This window comes from Staurois parvus, unplaced genomic scaffold, assembly GCF_062004578.1.
Source record: "Staurois parvus isolate SC_StPar_1 unplaced genomic scaffold, SC_StPar_1.0 ptg003091l, whole genome shotgun sequence".
NCBI classification, from domain to species: Eukaryota; Metazoa; Chordata; class Amphibia; order Anura; family Ranidae; genus Staurois; species Staurois parvus.
Window position 1 is genome coordinate 35,697 of NW_028320887.1, and position 15,456 is coordinate 51,152.

Genomic DNA, 15,456 nt, shown 5'->3' on the forward strand with positions numbered 1-15,456 from the left:
CCCGCCCCTTCCATTCGGGCACTGGATAATCCCGCCCCTTCCATGCTACATCCTATAGAGGCAACGTCATCACGCGCAGCGCCCGCCAGCCGACAACGATTGGCCGGCCGTAAGTGACTGGCGCGACGATAAGCCAATAGCTGGCCTCCCTTGTGAGCAAGGCAATCCAATGAGCAGGAGCGGGGCGGGGTCAGGAGAGGAGCGGGTTTTGAGGTGAGTTGAACCGGCGGTGGATCCCGGTGTGTGGAGGGGAAGGAAGGCCGGGCTCTGGTTATGATAACAGGCACACAGGAGGCCCGGCCTGCAGTGTAACACCCCCGGGCGTCTCATTGCTGTGTGTGCAGCCTGGGGTAATGAGACTCGGATTTCTGGGGCCGCAGTAATAAAATATTGTGTAACAGCCCCGCCTCCTGAATTAGCCCCTCCCCCACTGAATGAAGGCCCTTTTTCAGGCACTTCCTGTTATAGGGTGACAACACTCCGCACCTCAATTTGAAATGTGTTTCTGCGTTGTTACCCTATAACAGGAAGTGCCTGAACAAGAACCTTCATTTCAGGAGGCGACAACATCGGAGCACAATTGAGAGCCAGGGACAGAGCGTTGTCACCCTGGTGCTCCTGCCATGAAGGACCTAGTTCAGGCATTTCCTGTTATAGGGTGACAATGCAGGAGCATGATCATCAGGGTGACAACGCAGGAGCATGATTAGGAGAAGGGGACAGAGCATTGTCACCCTTTAACAGGAATGGCGTGAACGAAGACCTTTATGGCAGGATCACCAGGGTGACAACACTCTCCCTGTCTCCAAATTGTGCTTCTGAGTTGTCACCCTGGTGATCCTGTCATGTAGGTCCTTGTTTGGGCACTTCCTGTTATTGAGTGACAACTCTCCATCCCTGTCTCCCGATTGTTTTCTTGTGTTGTCACCGCATGATCTTGCCATGAAGGTTTTTGTTCAGGCACTTCCTGTTATAGGGTGACAACGTAGGGGCACAATTCGAATTCAGGTGCAGAGCATTGTCACCCTGTAACAGGAAGTGCCTGAACAAGGACCTTCATGGCAAGATCACGGGGTGACAACGTAAGAACACAATCGTGAGCCCAGTACGGAGCGTTGTCACTCAGTAACAGGAAGTGCCCAAACAAGGACCTTCATAGCAGGATCGCCAGGGTGACAACGGAGGAGCATGATTGGGAGACAGGAAAGGCATGAACAAAGACCCTTTATGGCAGGATCACAGGGTGACAACACTCCCTGGTCTCCAAATTGTGCTCCTGAGTTGTCACCTTGATCCTGCCATAAAGGTCCTTGTTCGGGTACTTCCTGTTATAGGGTGACAATGCAGGAGCACAGCTAGAATTCAGGTGCAGAGTGTTGTCACCCTGTAACAGGAAGTGCCTGAACAAGGACTTTCATAGCCGGATCCCCAGGGTGACAACGCTCTGTCCATGTCTCCCACCTCTTAAAGGGGCAGCGACCTGCGGTTAAGGAATCCCTCCAGAGTGAAGCCCATTTTCACCTCCCAATCCAGTGATCTCTCCTCCCAGCCAATCCCACTTAATTAGGGATGAGCTCAGATCCCAGTTTCCCCCCCTTTGCCCCTCCCCCTGAACTGCCCTGCAGATCGTAGGCCACACGGGCATTGTGTGCAGTCCCTTGTATACACCACCCCCCTCCCCTGTATATGTCCCCAGAACTGCCCTGCAGATCGTAGGCCACACGGGCATTGTGTGCAGTCCCTTGTATACACCACCCCCCTCCCCTGTATATGTCCCCAGAACTGCCCTGCAGATCGTAGGCCACACGGGCATTGTGTGCAGTCCCTTGTATACACACCACCCCCCTCCCCTGTATATGTCTCCAGAACTGCCCTGCAGATCGTGGGCCACACGGGCATTGTGTGCAGTCCCTTGTATACACACCACCCCCCTCCCCTGTATATGTCCCTGAACTGCCCTGCAGATCGTAGGCCACACGGGCATTGTGTGCAGTCCCTTGTATACACACCACCCCCCTCCCCTGTATATGTCTCCAGAACTGCCCTGCAGATCGTGGGCCACACGGGCATTGTGTGCAGTCCCTTGTATACACACCACCCCCTCCCCTGTATATGTCCCTGAACTGCCCTGCAGATCGTGGGCCACACGGGCATTGTGTGCAGTCCCTTGTATACACCCCCCCTCCCCTGTATATGTCCCTGAACTGCCCTGCAGATCGTGGGCCACACAGCATTGTGTGCAGTCCCTTGTATACACCCCCCCCTCCCCTGTATATGTCCCTGAACTGCCCTGCAGATCGTGGGCCACACGGGCATTGTGTGCAGTCCCTTGTATACACACCACCCCCCTCCCCTGTATATGTCCAGTTGCAGAGTGGTGAATGCCTGACTGGTAGTTAGCAGTGACAGCTCGGGGGGGGTCAGACTATTATCCTCATCCCTACTCTTCATACTGTACTCAGGTGGGGGAGGGGATTTATTAAAGGACACCTTCACTAATTTGTCGCATTGCATACCTGTGTTGGGGTACAAATGAGGGGCGCTGACGTCCGATCTGTATTACAGGTGACACCGATCCTTTCCGGGGCGATTCGTTCACACAAGTCACCCGCTGAGGGTCCGCACTGCAGCCGCCATGTCGCTCACAAAGGTGAAGGTGGAGAAAACAGGTGAGGGGGGCATATGGGGTTTATTCGGGGGGGGGCGATTTTATCTGGAGTGCTGTGGGTTGTTTATCCGGGGGGAGAATGCAGGGTTGACACAGGCAGAATGTGGGGGGAGGACAGGTGTGAGAGCTGAAGGGGTTAACCACCTCCCGTCTGGCTGTTGTATATAAACGGCCAGACGGTGGCAGTGCAGGGTCGGGCAGCCATTTGTAAACGGCCTCCCCACCTTCTGCTTGTGTGCGCTCCCTGGGAGCGTGCAGCACTGCGATCCGGTGCCCGCTGTGTCCTCCAGACACACTGGAACACCGATCGTTGGATGGGACTTCTCTGCGAGGTCCCGATCATGTGATCACGGATTGGCCAATCAGTGATCACATGCAGAGTAGTAAGCAAGATGTCACTTCTGACATCATTGCTTACTACGTGTGAAATCTGTGAATGATCACAGAGGTCACATGGTACAGGGCTATTCACAACAGCCTTGTACCATGTGACAAGCTGTGACCAATCACAGCTCACACAGTATTTCTCAATGGCTGCAGGAATGCCGCCAGAGAGAAACAGAAATGATTGTTTTTACAGCCTTTATGGGTGTAAAAGCAATCGGTGTAAAAAAAAAATTCTTCATCACCCCCCACAAGTAGTACAGTGTCACCATGGTGACACTGTCCTGCTAGGGTGACAGTATGTAAAAAAAAAAACAAAAAAAAAAACCATAATATAAAATAAAAATAAAAATGTGAAAAAAAAGTTTAAAAATTATCATTTTTGGTTATAAACTAATTTTTGTTTTTTTTTTTACTAAAAAGATAACGGAATAAATTTTAACCAAGATTTATGATAAAATATTATTTATTTGCAAAATTTTATAAGAAAAACACTTATTTTCAAAATTTTTGAACTTTTATTTATATAGCAAAAAAAAAAATCCCAGCGGTAAATAAATAACACCAAAATAAAGCTTTATCTGTCTCAAAAAAATTCATATGCCTACAGTGTTGCATGACCGCGCAATTGTCATTCAAAGTGTGACAGCGCTGAAAGCTGAAAATTGGCCTGGACTGGAAGGGGGGGAAAGTGTCCGGACTGGAAGGGGGGGAATGTGTCCGGACTGGAAGGGGGGGAAAGTGTCCGGACTGGAAGGGGGTGAAAGCGTCCGGACTGGAAGGGGGTGAAAGTGTCCGGACTGGAAGGGGGGGAAAGCGTCCGGACTGGAAGGGGGGTGAAAGCATCCGGACTGGAAGGGGGGGAAAGTGTCCGGACTGGAAGGGGATGAAAGCATCCGGACTGGAAGTGGATGAAAGCGTCCGGACTGGAAGGGGGTGAAAGCGTCCGGACTGGAAGGGGGTGAAAGCGTCCGGACTGGAAGGGGGTGAAAGCGTCCGGACTGGAAGGGGGGGAAAGCGTCCGGACTGGAAGGGGGGTGAAAGCGTCCGGACTGGAAGGGGGGGAAAGTGTCCGGACTGGAAGGGGGGTGAAAGCGTCCGGACTGGAAGGGGGTGAAAGCGTCCGGACTGGAAGGGGGGGAAAGCGTCCGGACTGGAAGGGGGGGAAAGCGTCCGGACTGGAAGGGGGGGAAAGCGTCCGGACTGGAAGGGGGTGAGAGCGTTCGGACTGGAAGGGGGGGAGAGCGTCCGGACTGGAAGGGGGGGAGAGCGTCCGGACTGGAAGGGGGGAAAGCGTCCGGACTGGAAGGGGGGAAAGCGTCCGGACTGGAAGGGGGGGAAAGCGTCCGGACTGGAAGGGGGTATAGGTGCCCGGTAGGCGAGGGGTTAAGAAAGTTTGGAGACCCCTGATCTAAAGCATCCGACTCCCTTCCGGGTGTGTCAGATATCTGAGACCCCCTCCCCTGTAAAGTGGACCTGTGCTGCATTTCTGCAGGAATTGTGAGATTTTTACTTGTCTTTGTTTTGGTCAGACTTGGAGGCAGCCAACGCCCGGAACAAGCTGGAAGCCATCCTGCAGGGGCTCCTGGACAGGAGTGAGGCCGACAGGTCAGTCCTCTTAGCGGTCCTTCTGCTCCACTATGGAGAATTTCTCGTGTCGGTTGTCAGCCAGCGACTTCTCATAGAGGAACGTCTACCTGCAGGGGAAAGGGGGTGGGGCGTTATGGAAAGGGGTGGAGCTTCTTGCTTACGGGAGCTTTAAGAATGCAATAGCATGAGTGGGATGCCATTGCTTCATTTTGGAAAGGTGGGAGTCACTGAGGGATAGGAGAAACCAGGGGTGCCGTTCATCCATGAATGAGACTTGTATTCTCCCCCTGTCAGAGCAAAAGCGATAGGCGGAGTGTCAGGTTATAAGGTCCCCAGAGGCTGTCCTATCTTCTGCCTGAGCTCATAGCTAATGACAGGTGGTCAGGCCTTCCAAAGGTTATCCTACTTCCTGGCTGAGCTCACAGCTGGTGATAGGTTGTCAGGTCCACAAGGCCATCTTATCTCCAACCTGAGCTCATAGCTGGTGATAGGTTGTCTAGTCCACAAGGCCATCTTATCTCCTACCGGAGCTCATAGTTGGTGAAAGGTTGTAAGGTCCCCACAGAAGACAACCTATCTCCTACCTGAGCTCATAGCTTGTGATAGGTTGTCAGATCCACAAGGCCATCTTATCTCCTGCCTGAGCTCATAACTGGTGATAAGATGGCCTTGTGGACCTGACAACCTATCTCCTGCCTGAGATTCTAGTTGATGACAGGTTGAAAAGCCCCATAGAGGCTGTCCTATCTCCTGCTTGGTCTCATAGTTGTTGGAAGATTGTAAGGTCCCCACAGAAGACAACCATTCTCCTGCCTGAGCTCACTGCTGGTGATAGGTTGTCAGGTCCACAAGGCCATCTTATCTCCTGCCTGGGCTTCTAGCGGACGACAGGTTGTAAAGCCCCAAAGAGGCTGCCCTATCTCCTGCCTGAGCTCATAGTTGATGGAGAATTGTAGGGTCCCCACAGAAGATAACCTATCTCCTGCCTGAGCTCATAGTTGATGGAGAATTGTAGGGTCCCCACAGAAGACAACCTATCTTCTCCCTGAGCTCATAGTTGGTGGAAGATTGTAACGTCCCCACAGAAGGCAACCTATCTCCTACCTGAGCTCATAGCTGGTGATAAGATGGCCTTGTGGACCTGACAACCTATCTCCTGCCTGAGTTTCTAGTTGATGACAGGTTGAAAAGCCCCATAGAGGCTGTCCTATCCCCTACTTGGTCTCATAGTTGTTGGAAGATTGTAAGGTCCCCACAGAAGACAACCATTCTCCTGCCTGAGCTCACTGCTGGTGATAGGTTGTCAGGTCCACAAGGCCATCTTATCTCCTGCCTGGGCTTCTAGCGGACGACAGGTTGTAAAGCCCCAAAGAGGCTGCCCTATCTCCTGCCTGAGCTCATAGTTGATGGAGAATTGTAGGGTCCCCACAGAAGATAACCTATCTCCTGCCTGAGCTCATAGTTGATGGAGAATTGTAGGGTCCCCACAGAAGACAACCTATCTTCTCCCTGAGCTCATAGTTGGTGGAAGATGGTAACGTCCCCACAGAAGGCAACCTATCTCCTACCTGAGCTCATAGCTGGTGATAAGATGGCCTTGTGGACCTGACAACCTATCTCCTGCCTGAGTTTCTAGTTGATGACAGGTTGAAAAGCCCCATAGAGGCTGTCCTATCCCCTACTTGGTCTCATAGTTGTTGGAAGATTGTAAGGTCCCCACAGAAGACAACCATTCTCCTGCCTGAGCTCATAGCTGGTGATAGGTTGTCAGGTTCACAAGGCCATCTTATCTCCTGCCTGGGCTTCTAGCGGACGACAGGTTGTAAAGCTCCAAAGAGGCTGTCCTATCTCCTGCCTGAGCTCATAGTTGATGGAGAATTGTAAGATCCCCACAGAAGACAAGAAGATCCTATTGGGTACAATCACCAGTGCCCATCTCATTGAGGGTATAGGAGGTGCAGGTCCTATTGGGTACAATCACCAGTGCCCATCTGATTGAGGGTATAGGAGGTGCAGGTCCTATTGGGTACAATCACCAGTGCCCATCTGATTGAGGGTATAGGAGGTGCAGGTCCTATTGGGTACAATCACCAGTGCCCATCTGATAGAGAGTATAGGAGGTGCAGGTCCTATTGGGTACAATCACCAGTGCCCATCTCATTTAGGGTATAGGAGGTGCAGGTCCTATTGGGTACAATCACCAGTGCCCATCTGATAGAGGGTATAGGAGGTGCAGGTCCTATTGGGTACAATCACCAGTGCCCATCTGAGGGTATAGGAGGTGCAGGTCCTAATGGGTGCAAATGCCAGTGCCCATCTGATTGAGGGTATAGGAGGTGCAGGTCCTATTGGGTACAATCACCAGTGCCCATCTGATTGAGGGTATAGGAGGTGCAGGTCCTATTGGGTACAATCACCAGTGCCCATCTGATAGAGGGTATAGGAGGTGCAGGCCCTATTGGGTACAATCACCAGTGCCCATCTGATTGAGGGTATAGGAGGTGCAGGTCCTATTGGGTACAATCACCAGTGCCCATCTGATAGAGGGTATAGGAGGTGCAGGTCCTATTGGGTACAATCACCAGTGCCCATCTGATTGAGGGTATAGGAGGTGCAGGTCCTATTGGGTACAATCACCAGTGCCCATCTGATAGAGGGTATAGGAGGTGCAGGTCCTATTGGGTACAATCACCAGTGCCCATCTGAGGGTATAGGAGGTGCAGGTCCTAATGGGTGCAATCACCAGTGCCCATCTGATTGAGGGTATAGGAGGTGCAGGTCCTATTGGGTACAATCACCAGTGCCCATGTTATTATTGGACGCTCTTGGCCAACCTCACGCCGCGGTGTTCTATAACTCTGTGTCTTCTCTCTCCAGGGAACAGATGGAAGATGATGGCGGAAAGGCTTCGGCAGACCCCCATAGCAAGTAAGGCTCCTTTTCTCCACCTAAGCCGGGAATCAAACCCTTTAGAACACGGGCGTCAAACCGGCGGCCCTCCAGCAGTTGCAAAACTACAAGTCCCATGAGGCACTGCAAGATTGACAGTTACAAGCATGACTCCCAAAGGCAGAGGCATGATGGGACTTGTAATTTCGCAAGTCATACTTGGAACTGTAAGTCTTGCAATGCCTCATGGGACTTGTAGTTTGGCAACAGCTGGAGGGCCGCCAGTTTGACGCCCGTTCTGTAGAAGATCTGCGTCGGATGATATCGGAGGTCGCACAGGGCTGATGACATCACTCACGCCTTCGTATGACGTATTGCCTGTGAAGACTGAGCTCTGCAGGCACTTTTGCAGCAGTTTGTTTTCTTATCCCGGGTCACAATCCTGCGCAATGTCCCCTTTTTTCGGTCAGTTGACCATGTCAGCCACGCTTATGCTCATCAGACGGCGTTTCCCGGAAACTATACGCTGCCATAACCTTTTATACTGGACCTCGAGATACCATCTTTCTCGGTCTACCTGACCTTGGCTTGGTATCAAGAGATCCACGTCTTAATAGGTGATTGAACAGCACTGATTGGCATATTCAAGGCTTTGGACATCTTTTTATGTCCTTTTCCATCTTTATAAAGTTCCATTGCCTTGTTACTCAGGACTTTTGACAGTTCTTTTCAGATCCCCATGGCTCAGTATCTAGCCTAGTCAGTGCTCACGTAAGAGCTAACAAACTCATTGATTATTTATACACTGACACTAATTGCAATTTAAAAAAGCCACAGATGTGGGACATTAACCTCTATTTGGCATTGTAACCCGTGTGTCCCCTTGTGTGCTGTATCAAGGACGAACATTCCAGGGGCGGAGACTTCTGATCCGGGGGGGCGGAGACTTCTGATCCGGGGGGCGGAGACTTCTGATCCGGGGGGGCGGAGACTTCTGATCCGGGGGGGCGGAGACTTCTGATCCGGGGGGGCGGAGACTTCTGATCCGGGGGGAGGAGACTTCTGATCCGAGGGGGGGGAGACTTCTGATCCGGGGGGGACGACTTCTGATCCGGGGGGCGGAGACTTCTGATCCGGGGGGGCGGAGACTTCTGATCCGGGGGGAGGAGACTTCTGATCCGAGGGGGGGGAGACTTCTGATCCGGGGGGGACGACTTCTGATCCGGGGGGGCGGAGACTTTCTGATCTGGGGGGGGCGGAGACATCTGATTCGGGGGGGGCCGAGACTTCTGATCCGGGGGGGAGGAGACTTCTGATCCGAGGGGGGGGAGACTTCTGATCCGAGGGGAAGGGAGACTTCTGATCCGGGGGGGGGAGACTTCTGATCCGGGGGGGGGGAGACTTCTGATCCGGGGGGGACGAGACCTCTGATTCGGGGGGGACGGAGAGCTCTGATTCGGGGGGCGGAGACTTCTGATTCGGGTGGCGGAGATTTCTGATTCGGGGGCGGAGATTTCTGATTCGGGGTGGCGGAGATGTCTGATTTCCGGGGGCGGGGAGACTTCTGATTCGGGGGGCGGAGACTTCTGATTCGGGGGGGCGGAGACTTCTGGATTCAGGGGGGGCGGAGATTTCTGATCCGGGGGGGGAGACTTTCCATTTCGGACCTGGTTATGATTTAAAAAGTAGCCAAACAACGATTTTGATAATAAATGGCTTCAACGATCATCATCATTCAATAAAAGAGCATTTTTTGGCATGATCAGTCATATTTTAAGTATCAATGCCAAAATTTCACAATTCTTGCCAGGGTATGCAAATTTTGTAGCACACAAAATAAATATATATATTTTATTTTTTTATTATTATTAATATGTATTTTTTTTTTTTTTACACTGTGTAAGTTCAGGCTGAGATCTCAGGATGGGGAGTAAATTCTCAGATCAGCAATACACAGTAGTTCCAGTTTTGAACCAGAATCTCCAGCTGATCACCACCATTGTCCTAACTGTTTCCTCTTTTTATGATTTCAGAGACTCTTCTCCATCTGCAGCTGGAAAAAGGTAAAAATTTTTTTTTTTTTGCTTCAACTTCCTTCTTTCACTATTAAAATTACCCTGTGGGTGAAATCTTAAAAACATAATAACAGGGATGGTACTGCGCTCAGTCTCTCCCCTGTACATCCTCCAATGTTTCAGTTCTCACTTCCTCGTGACCTGGCCCCTCTGAGATATCATCACTACTTTCCATGAAGCTGGCCCTGTTCCCTTGTTCCACCTCCCACAACTCGCTACTGGCCCTGTGTTATGTACACCCATGCATGGGTGTACCAAAATGGCGTCCGCCGGATATGTCTCCACGCTCCGTATGCCGTTCCAACGCGTTGCGTCACAAATCACGTGACTTCCTCAGGGATAGCTGGGCACGTTTGTTTTCCGGGCATTTCACTTTAATATTGGAGGTCACTTTCTCATAATTTAATATTATTAGGTTTTTTCTGTAACAATACGGGGGAGATATTTAGGACTTTCTGGTCCCACCGTTAGTGGTGTTATTGCACGCAGTCTGTGCACTAGCCATTTGGGTCACAATTTTGACGCCACCACTTGGGCATCTGGGAGTTCACCGTTTTCACTTCACAGCCTTCCGCTTTAAGGACGGCTTGAAACCATTCAAGTATTGTGCTCTAAATATATAACTGACCCTTTTCCCTCGGTCAGCACTTTTCTTCGTTTTTCTTTTTGCACATATTTTGTCTTCCACTAATCTTTTTTTTAGGCACCATTTTGAGGTCAACATTCAGACATCTGGGAGCTCACGTACATCCTATGTTTAAAAGGAAGTTTTTCAATTATGCACATTTCATATTGCAGGTAATACAATACCGACCTTCTCCCTGGTCAGCATGTTTGTCGTTCTTTTTCCCTCTCTGTTCTACTATTCACTATATATGTGTGATACCGATTTGTACCATTATAACCACTGCCGGTTACATCGTGGATTATGGTGTAACCACTTCCAGTCCGGACACTTCCCCCCCTTCCAGTCCAGACACTTTCCCCCCCCTTCCAGTCCGGACGCTTTCCCCCCCTTCCAGTCCGGACGCTTTCCCCCCCTTCCAGTCCGGACGCTTTCCCCCCCTTCCAGTCCGGACGCTTTCCCCCCTTCCAGTCCGGACGCTTTCCCCCCTTCCAGTCCGGACGCTTTCCCCCCTTCCAGTCCGGACGCTTTCACCCCCCTTCCAGTCCGGACGCTTTCCCCCCTTCCAGTCCGGACGCTTTCCCCCCCTTCCAGTCCGGACGCTTTCCCCCCTTCCAGTCCGGACACTTTCCCCCCTTCCAGTCCGGACACTTTCCCCTCCTTCCAGTCCGGACGCTTTCCCCCCCCTTCCAGTCCGGACGCTTTCCCCCCCCTTCCAGTCCGGACGCTTTCCCCCCCCTTCCAGTCCGGACGCTTTCCCCCCCCTTCCAGTCCGGACGCTTTCCCCCCCCCTTCCAGTCCGGACGCTTTCCCCCCCCCTTCCAGTCCGGACGCTTTCCCCCCCCTTCCAGTCCGGACGCTTTCCCCCCCTTCCAGTCCGGACGCTTTCCCCCCCCCTTCCAGTCCGGACGCTTTCCCCCCCCCTTCCAGTCCGGACGCTTTCCCCCCCCTTCCAGTCCGGACGCTTTCCCCCCCCCTTCCAGTCCGGACGCTTTCCCCCCCCTTCCAGTCCGGACGCTTTCCCCCCCCTTCCAGTCCCGGACGCTTTCCCCCCCCCTTCCAGTCCGGACGCTTTCCCCCCCCCTTCCAGTCCGGACGCTTTCCCCCCCCCTTCCAGTCCGGACGCTTTCCCCCCCCCTTCCAGTCCGGACGCTTTCCCCCCCCCTTCCAGTCCGGACGCTTTCCCCCCCCTTCCAGTCCGGACGCTTTCCCCCCCCTTCCAGTCCGGACGCTTTCCCCCCCCTTCCAGTCCGGACGCTTTCCCCCCCCTTCCAGTCCGGACGCTTTCCCCCCCCCTTCCAGTCCGGACGCTTTCCCCCCCCCTTCCAGTCCGGACGCTTTCCCCCCCCCTTCCAGTCCGGACGCTTTCCCCCCCCTTCCAGTCCGGACGCTTTCCCCCCCCCCTTCCAGTCCGGACGCTTTCCCCCCCCCTTCCAGTCCGGACGCTTTCCCCCCCCCTTCCAGTCCGGACGCTTTCCCCCCCCTTCCTGTCCAGGCCAATTTTCAGCTTTCAGCGCCGTCACACTTTGAATGACAGTTGCGCGGTCATGCAACACTGCACCCATATGAATTTTTTAGCAATTTTTTTGAGACAGATAAAGCTTTATTTTGGTGGTTTTTTATTCACCGCTGGGATTTGTCACATGGTACAAGGCTGTTGTGAATGGCCCTGTACCATGTGACCTCTGTGATCATTCACAGATTTCACTAGTAGTAAGCAATGATGTCAGGAAGTGACATCACCCCGGTTTTCCTTCTGGGTTTGCGGGATTCAGCTGCATGAACGGCTGAGCCGCGATGGCGTCACAGCCACGGCGCAGAGCTCTGAAGGAACGGCACGGGTATGCTATTCCTTCAGTGCCCATGCACCGCTGACGGCACAAAGGTAAATCTCTCCTAATCGGTGCACATATAGGAGACCTTTACTGTACCTATAGGATTACCTGTAGGTAGAGATCAAAGAAGTGGCTTTACTACCACTGTAGGTGAGTCCCCGTCCTCCCAGCATCATATACTTACCTTTTTATATCACTCTCCAAGAGCTCGTGTTATCTGTGTGTAAGCTCTGGATTCATAACTCGCAGAGGGATATGGACTCCCCAGACACTAATCAGTCCAGGATTGGATCACGCTCCTCCATACCTGGAAGTACCGGGTGATCCTTTTGGCTCTCGGCACTGAACACGGTGGCCAGTGAGCAAAGGAAAAGTAAGCCCAGGCTATGGAGGAGTGAGGGATTACAGGAGACCCACTGCTGTGCCCCCATCTAGTGAACCCTAATAACTGATAGCTGATCTTTAAGATTTGTTTGATTGCAACTCTCTGTATATCTTTCTCTCGCTCTGTTAGGCCACCAGCACGCCTGTCCCACCATCGGCGAAAGAAGAGAAAAGAGGAAGATGGCATCGCTGAAACTGGACAGCCCAAAACAAGTAAGAGTGACACCAGAGCGATGGACGGTCAGCAGGGGCGGGGCTTTTCACTGAAGGAAGGGCATTTGTGCGTCTTCAGCCTCCTGTCCCCCTGTGCTTTGTAGGGGAGTGACTCTTCTGCTGTTCAGTTAAAGCGGAGCGCCACCCAAAAGGGGAAGTTCTGCTTTAAGGTCTGCTCCCCCGCTCCCCATTAAGGATTGGCACCTTTGGGGGACGGAAGCGGGTTCCCAAATTTGACAGGTACCCGCTCCCACTTCTGGTCCGATCACCTAGGCAATTGGAAACGGAAGGTGTCCTCCCTCCCTATAGTTTTTTGGGACACATGACAGGTTCCAGAAGACTATGGGACCATTCATGAAGCGCAGCGCTACTCGCGCATGCGCACTGGGTACCCGGCTGTGAAGCCGCAAGCTATCACAGCCGGGTGCCCACTCTGAAGATGGAATACAGGACGGCCGGTGAAACGGGCTGTGGGGGACACACCATGGGACCGAGGGACAGGTAAGTTTCCGGCATCTCAAGTGTGGGCACCAGGCTGTTACAGCTTGTGGTTTCACAGCCTGGTGCCCACTGCACATGTGCGAGTCGCGCTGCGCCTCCTGATTGGTCCGGCAGTCTTCTGGGACCTGTGAAAGTTCCCAGGAGACTGTGGAAGGGAGGAGGAGGCCGAACTTCCAGCTCACTTTGCCGCAGCAAAGTGAGACGGAAGTGGGAGCAGGTACCTGTCAAAAAACAGGTATCCGCTCCCCCCCAAAAAAGTGCCAAAGTGCAGTGGAGGGGGGGAGGAGGCAAATAAGCAGAGCTGCCACTTTCGCCGTGGCGAAGTGAGACGGAAGTGGGAGAGGGTACCTGTCAAAAAACAGGTATCCACTCCCCCCCAAAAAAGTGCCAAAGTGCAGTGGAGGGGGGGAGGAGGCGAGGAAGCAAATAAGCAGAGCTGACACTTTCGCTGCGGCGAAGTGAAACAGAATTGGGAGCGGCCGCCTGTCAAAAACGGGTATCTACTCTCTTCCCCCAAAAAGTGCCAAAGTGCAGTGGAGGGGGGAGGGGGCAAATAAGCGGAGCTTCCACTCTTTAGATGAACTCCGCAAGCAGAAAGCAGTGAGATAGCACTGAGCCAGTAGGAGCTTCCTCTAGTGCAGGGTTGTCAAGCTATTTCATCGCGGGCCGCATGGGCATTATGGTGCCCCTTTTTATGTCACAGTGCGCCCCCCTTACCATGTGCTGCTGCCTGGGAGAAGCCGGGGAGCATAGTTACGTAGTTAGTCTGGCTGAAAAAAAACAAAAGTCCATCCAGTTCAACCATAAAAAAAAAAAAAAAAGATAATCCTACACCCACAGATGATCCAGAGGAAGGCAAAGAAAAACCCAGCAAAGCCAGGAAAATTCCTTCCTGATCCCCAGCAGAAATTGCAGGATCTGAAGGAGGTCCAGAGTTTGCTGAATGCTGAGACCAGGGCAGGCAGAGAAAATGGGGTGCTGCAGCTGCACATAGGCGCAGGATCTGTAGGAGGAGTTCTGTCCTCCTCTCTCCTGCCGATTGCTGAAACTGGGAGGGGGCAGAGACAAGCCTCTCCACAGTTGCATGGTGTAAGATCTGTAGGAGTTCTATTCTCCTCTCTGCTGCTGACTGCTGAGACAAGGGTGGGGGTGGAGACGAGGAGGGTGCTGCAGCTGCACAGAGAGGTGCAGGATCTGTAGGAGGAGTTCTGTCCTCCTCTCTGCTGCCGATTGCTGAAACGGGGAGGGGGCAGAGATGAGCCTCTCCACAGTTGCATGGTGTAAGATCTGTAGGAGTTCTATTCGCCTTTCTGCTGCTGACTGCTGAGACAAGGGTGGGGGTGAAGACGAGGGGGGTGCCTCAGCTGCAGGAGAGGTGCAGGATCTGTAGGAGGAGTTCTGTCCTCCTCTCTGCTGCCGATTGCTGAGACGGGGAGGGGGCAGAGACAAGCCTCTCCACAGTTGCATGGAGAAGTGCAGGATCTGTAGGCGTTCTAGTCTCCTCTCTGCTGCTGACTGCTGAGACAAGGGTGGGGGTGGAGACGAGGGGGGTGCCTCAGCTGCAGGAGAGGTGCAAGGGCCACATGAAAAGGCCTGGTGGGCCAGATTCGGCCAACAGGTCTCGTGTGCTCACTGAAAATACAGTGTACGTGCCCTTTAAATGTAACGTTTGCTCTTTCCATCAGACACTTTCGTCATCCGCCTCTTTGATCGGAGCGTAGACTTGGCGCAATTTTCCGAAGACACGCCCCTTTATCCTGTGTGCCGAGCCTGGCTGCGCAACGCGCCTGGAGCAAAGGTCCCCGAGCGCCCATCAACGCCCACGCCATCGGAAGAGGTAGGACAGCACAGCATCACCGAGAACTGGCTGTTCTATTGCCAGATCCCCTACAAGCCGTTATTTTGTTCAGTGCATTTGAACCTCTTGAGTCTCTGAAAAGTACCGTCCTGTCCCAACGCACCACCAACTGGAACCCTCTGCTAGAATGGAAACCTCACACAGAGGTCCCGGACACAGCGGGCACCATGGTGGAAATATGGAGAGAGGCTTTGGAATGAATTATTTCATCCTCAAGTCATAAAGGCTGTAAGGGCAGCACAGTGGCTAAATGGTTAGCCCTTCCACCTTCGTTCGTTCGAATCCAAGCCATGGCACTTCCTGCCTGGAGTTTGCATGTTCTCCCTGTGCCTGCGTGGGTTTCCTCCCACACTCCAAAGACATGCTGGGAGGTGAATTGGCTCCTGTCTAAACTGACCCTAGTATGTGTATGTATGGGCGGCACAGTGGCTTAG

General features: G+C 52.9%; 1 protein-coding gene across 1 annotated transcript; it reads left to right on the top strand.

Moving 5' to 3' along the window:
- The first annotated feature begins 173 nt into the window (after positions 1-173).
- Positions 174-15,450, top strand: LIN37 (lin-37 DREAM MuvB core complex component). The gene is made up of 7 exons (XM_089667203.1): positions 174-213; positions 2,566-2,669; positions 4,585-4,660; positions 7,520-7,570; positions 9,565-9,594; positions 12,581-12,663; positions 14,850-15,450. The coding sequence occupies exons 2-7, from the start codon at positions 2,636-2,638 to the stop codon at positions 15,098-15,100; spliced, it is 525 nt and encodes a 174-aa protein (XP_089523329.1). The 5' UTR covers positions 174-213; positions 2,566-2,635; the 3' UTR covers positions 15,101-15,450.
- Positions 15,451-15,456: the final 6 nt, after the last annotated feature.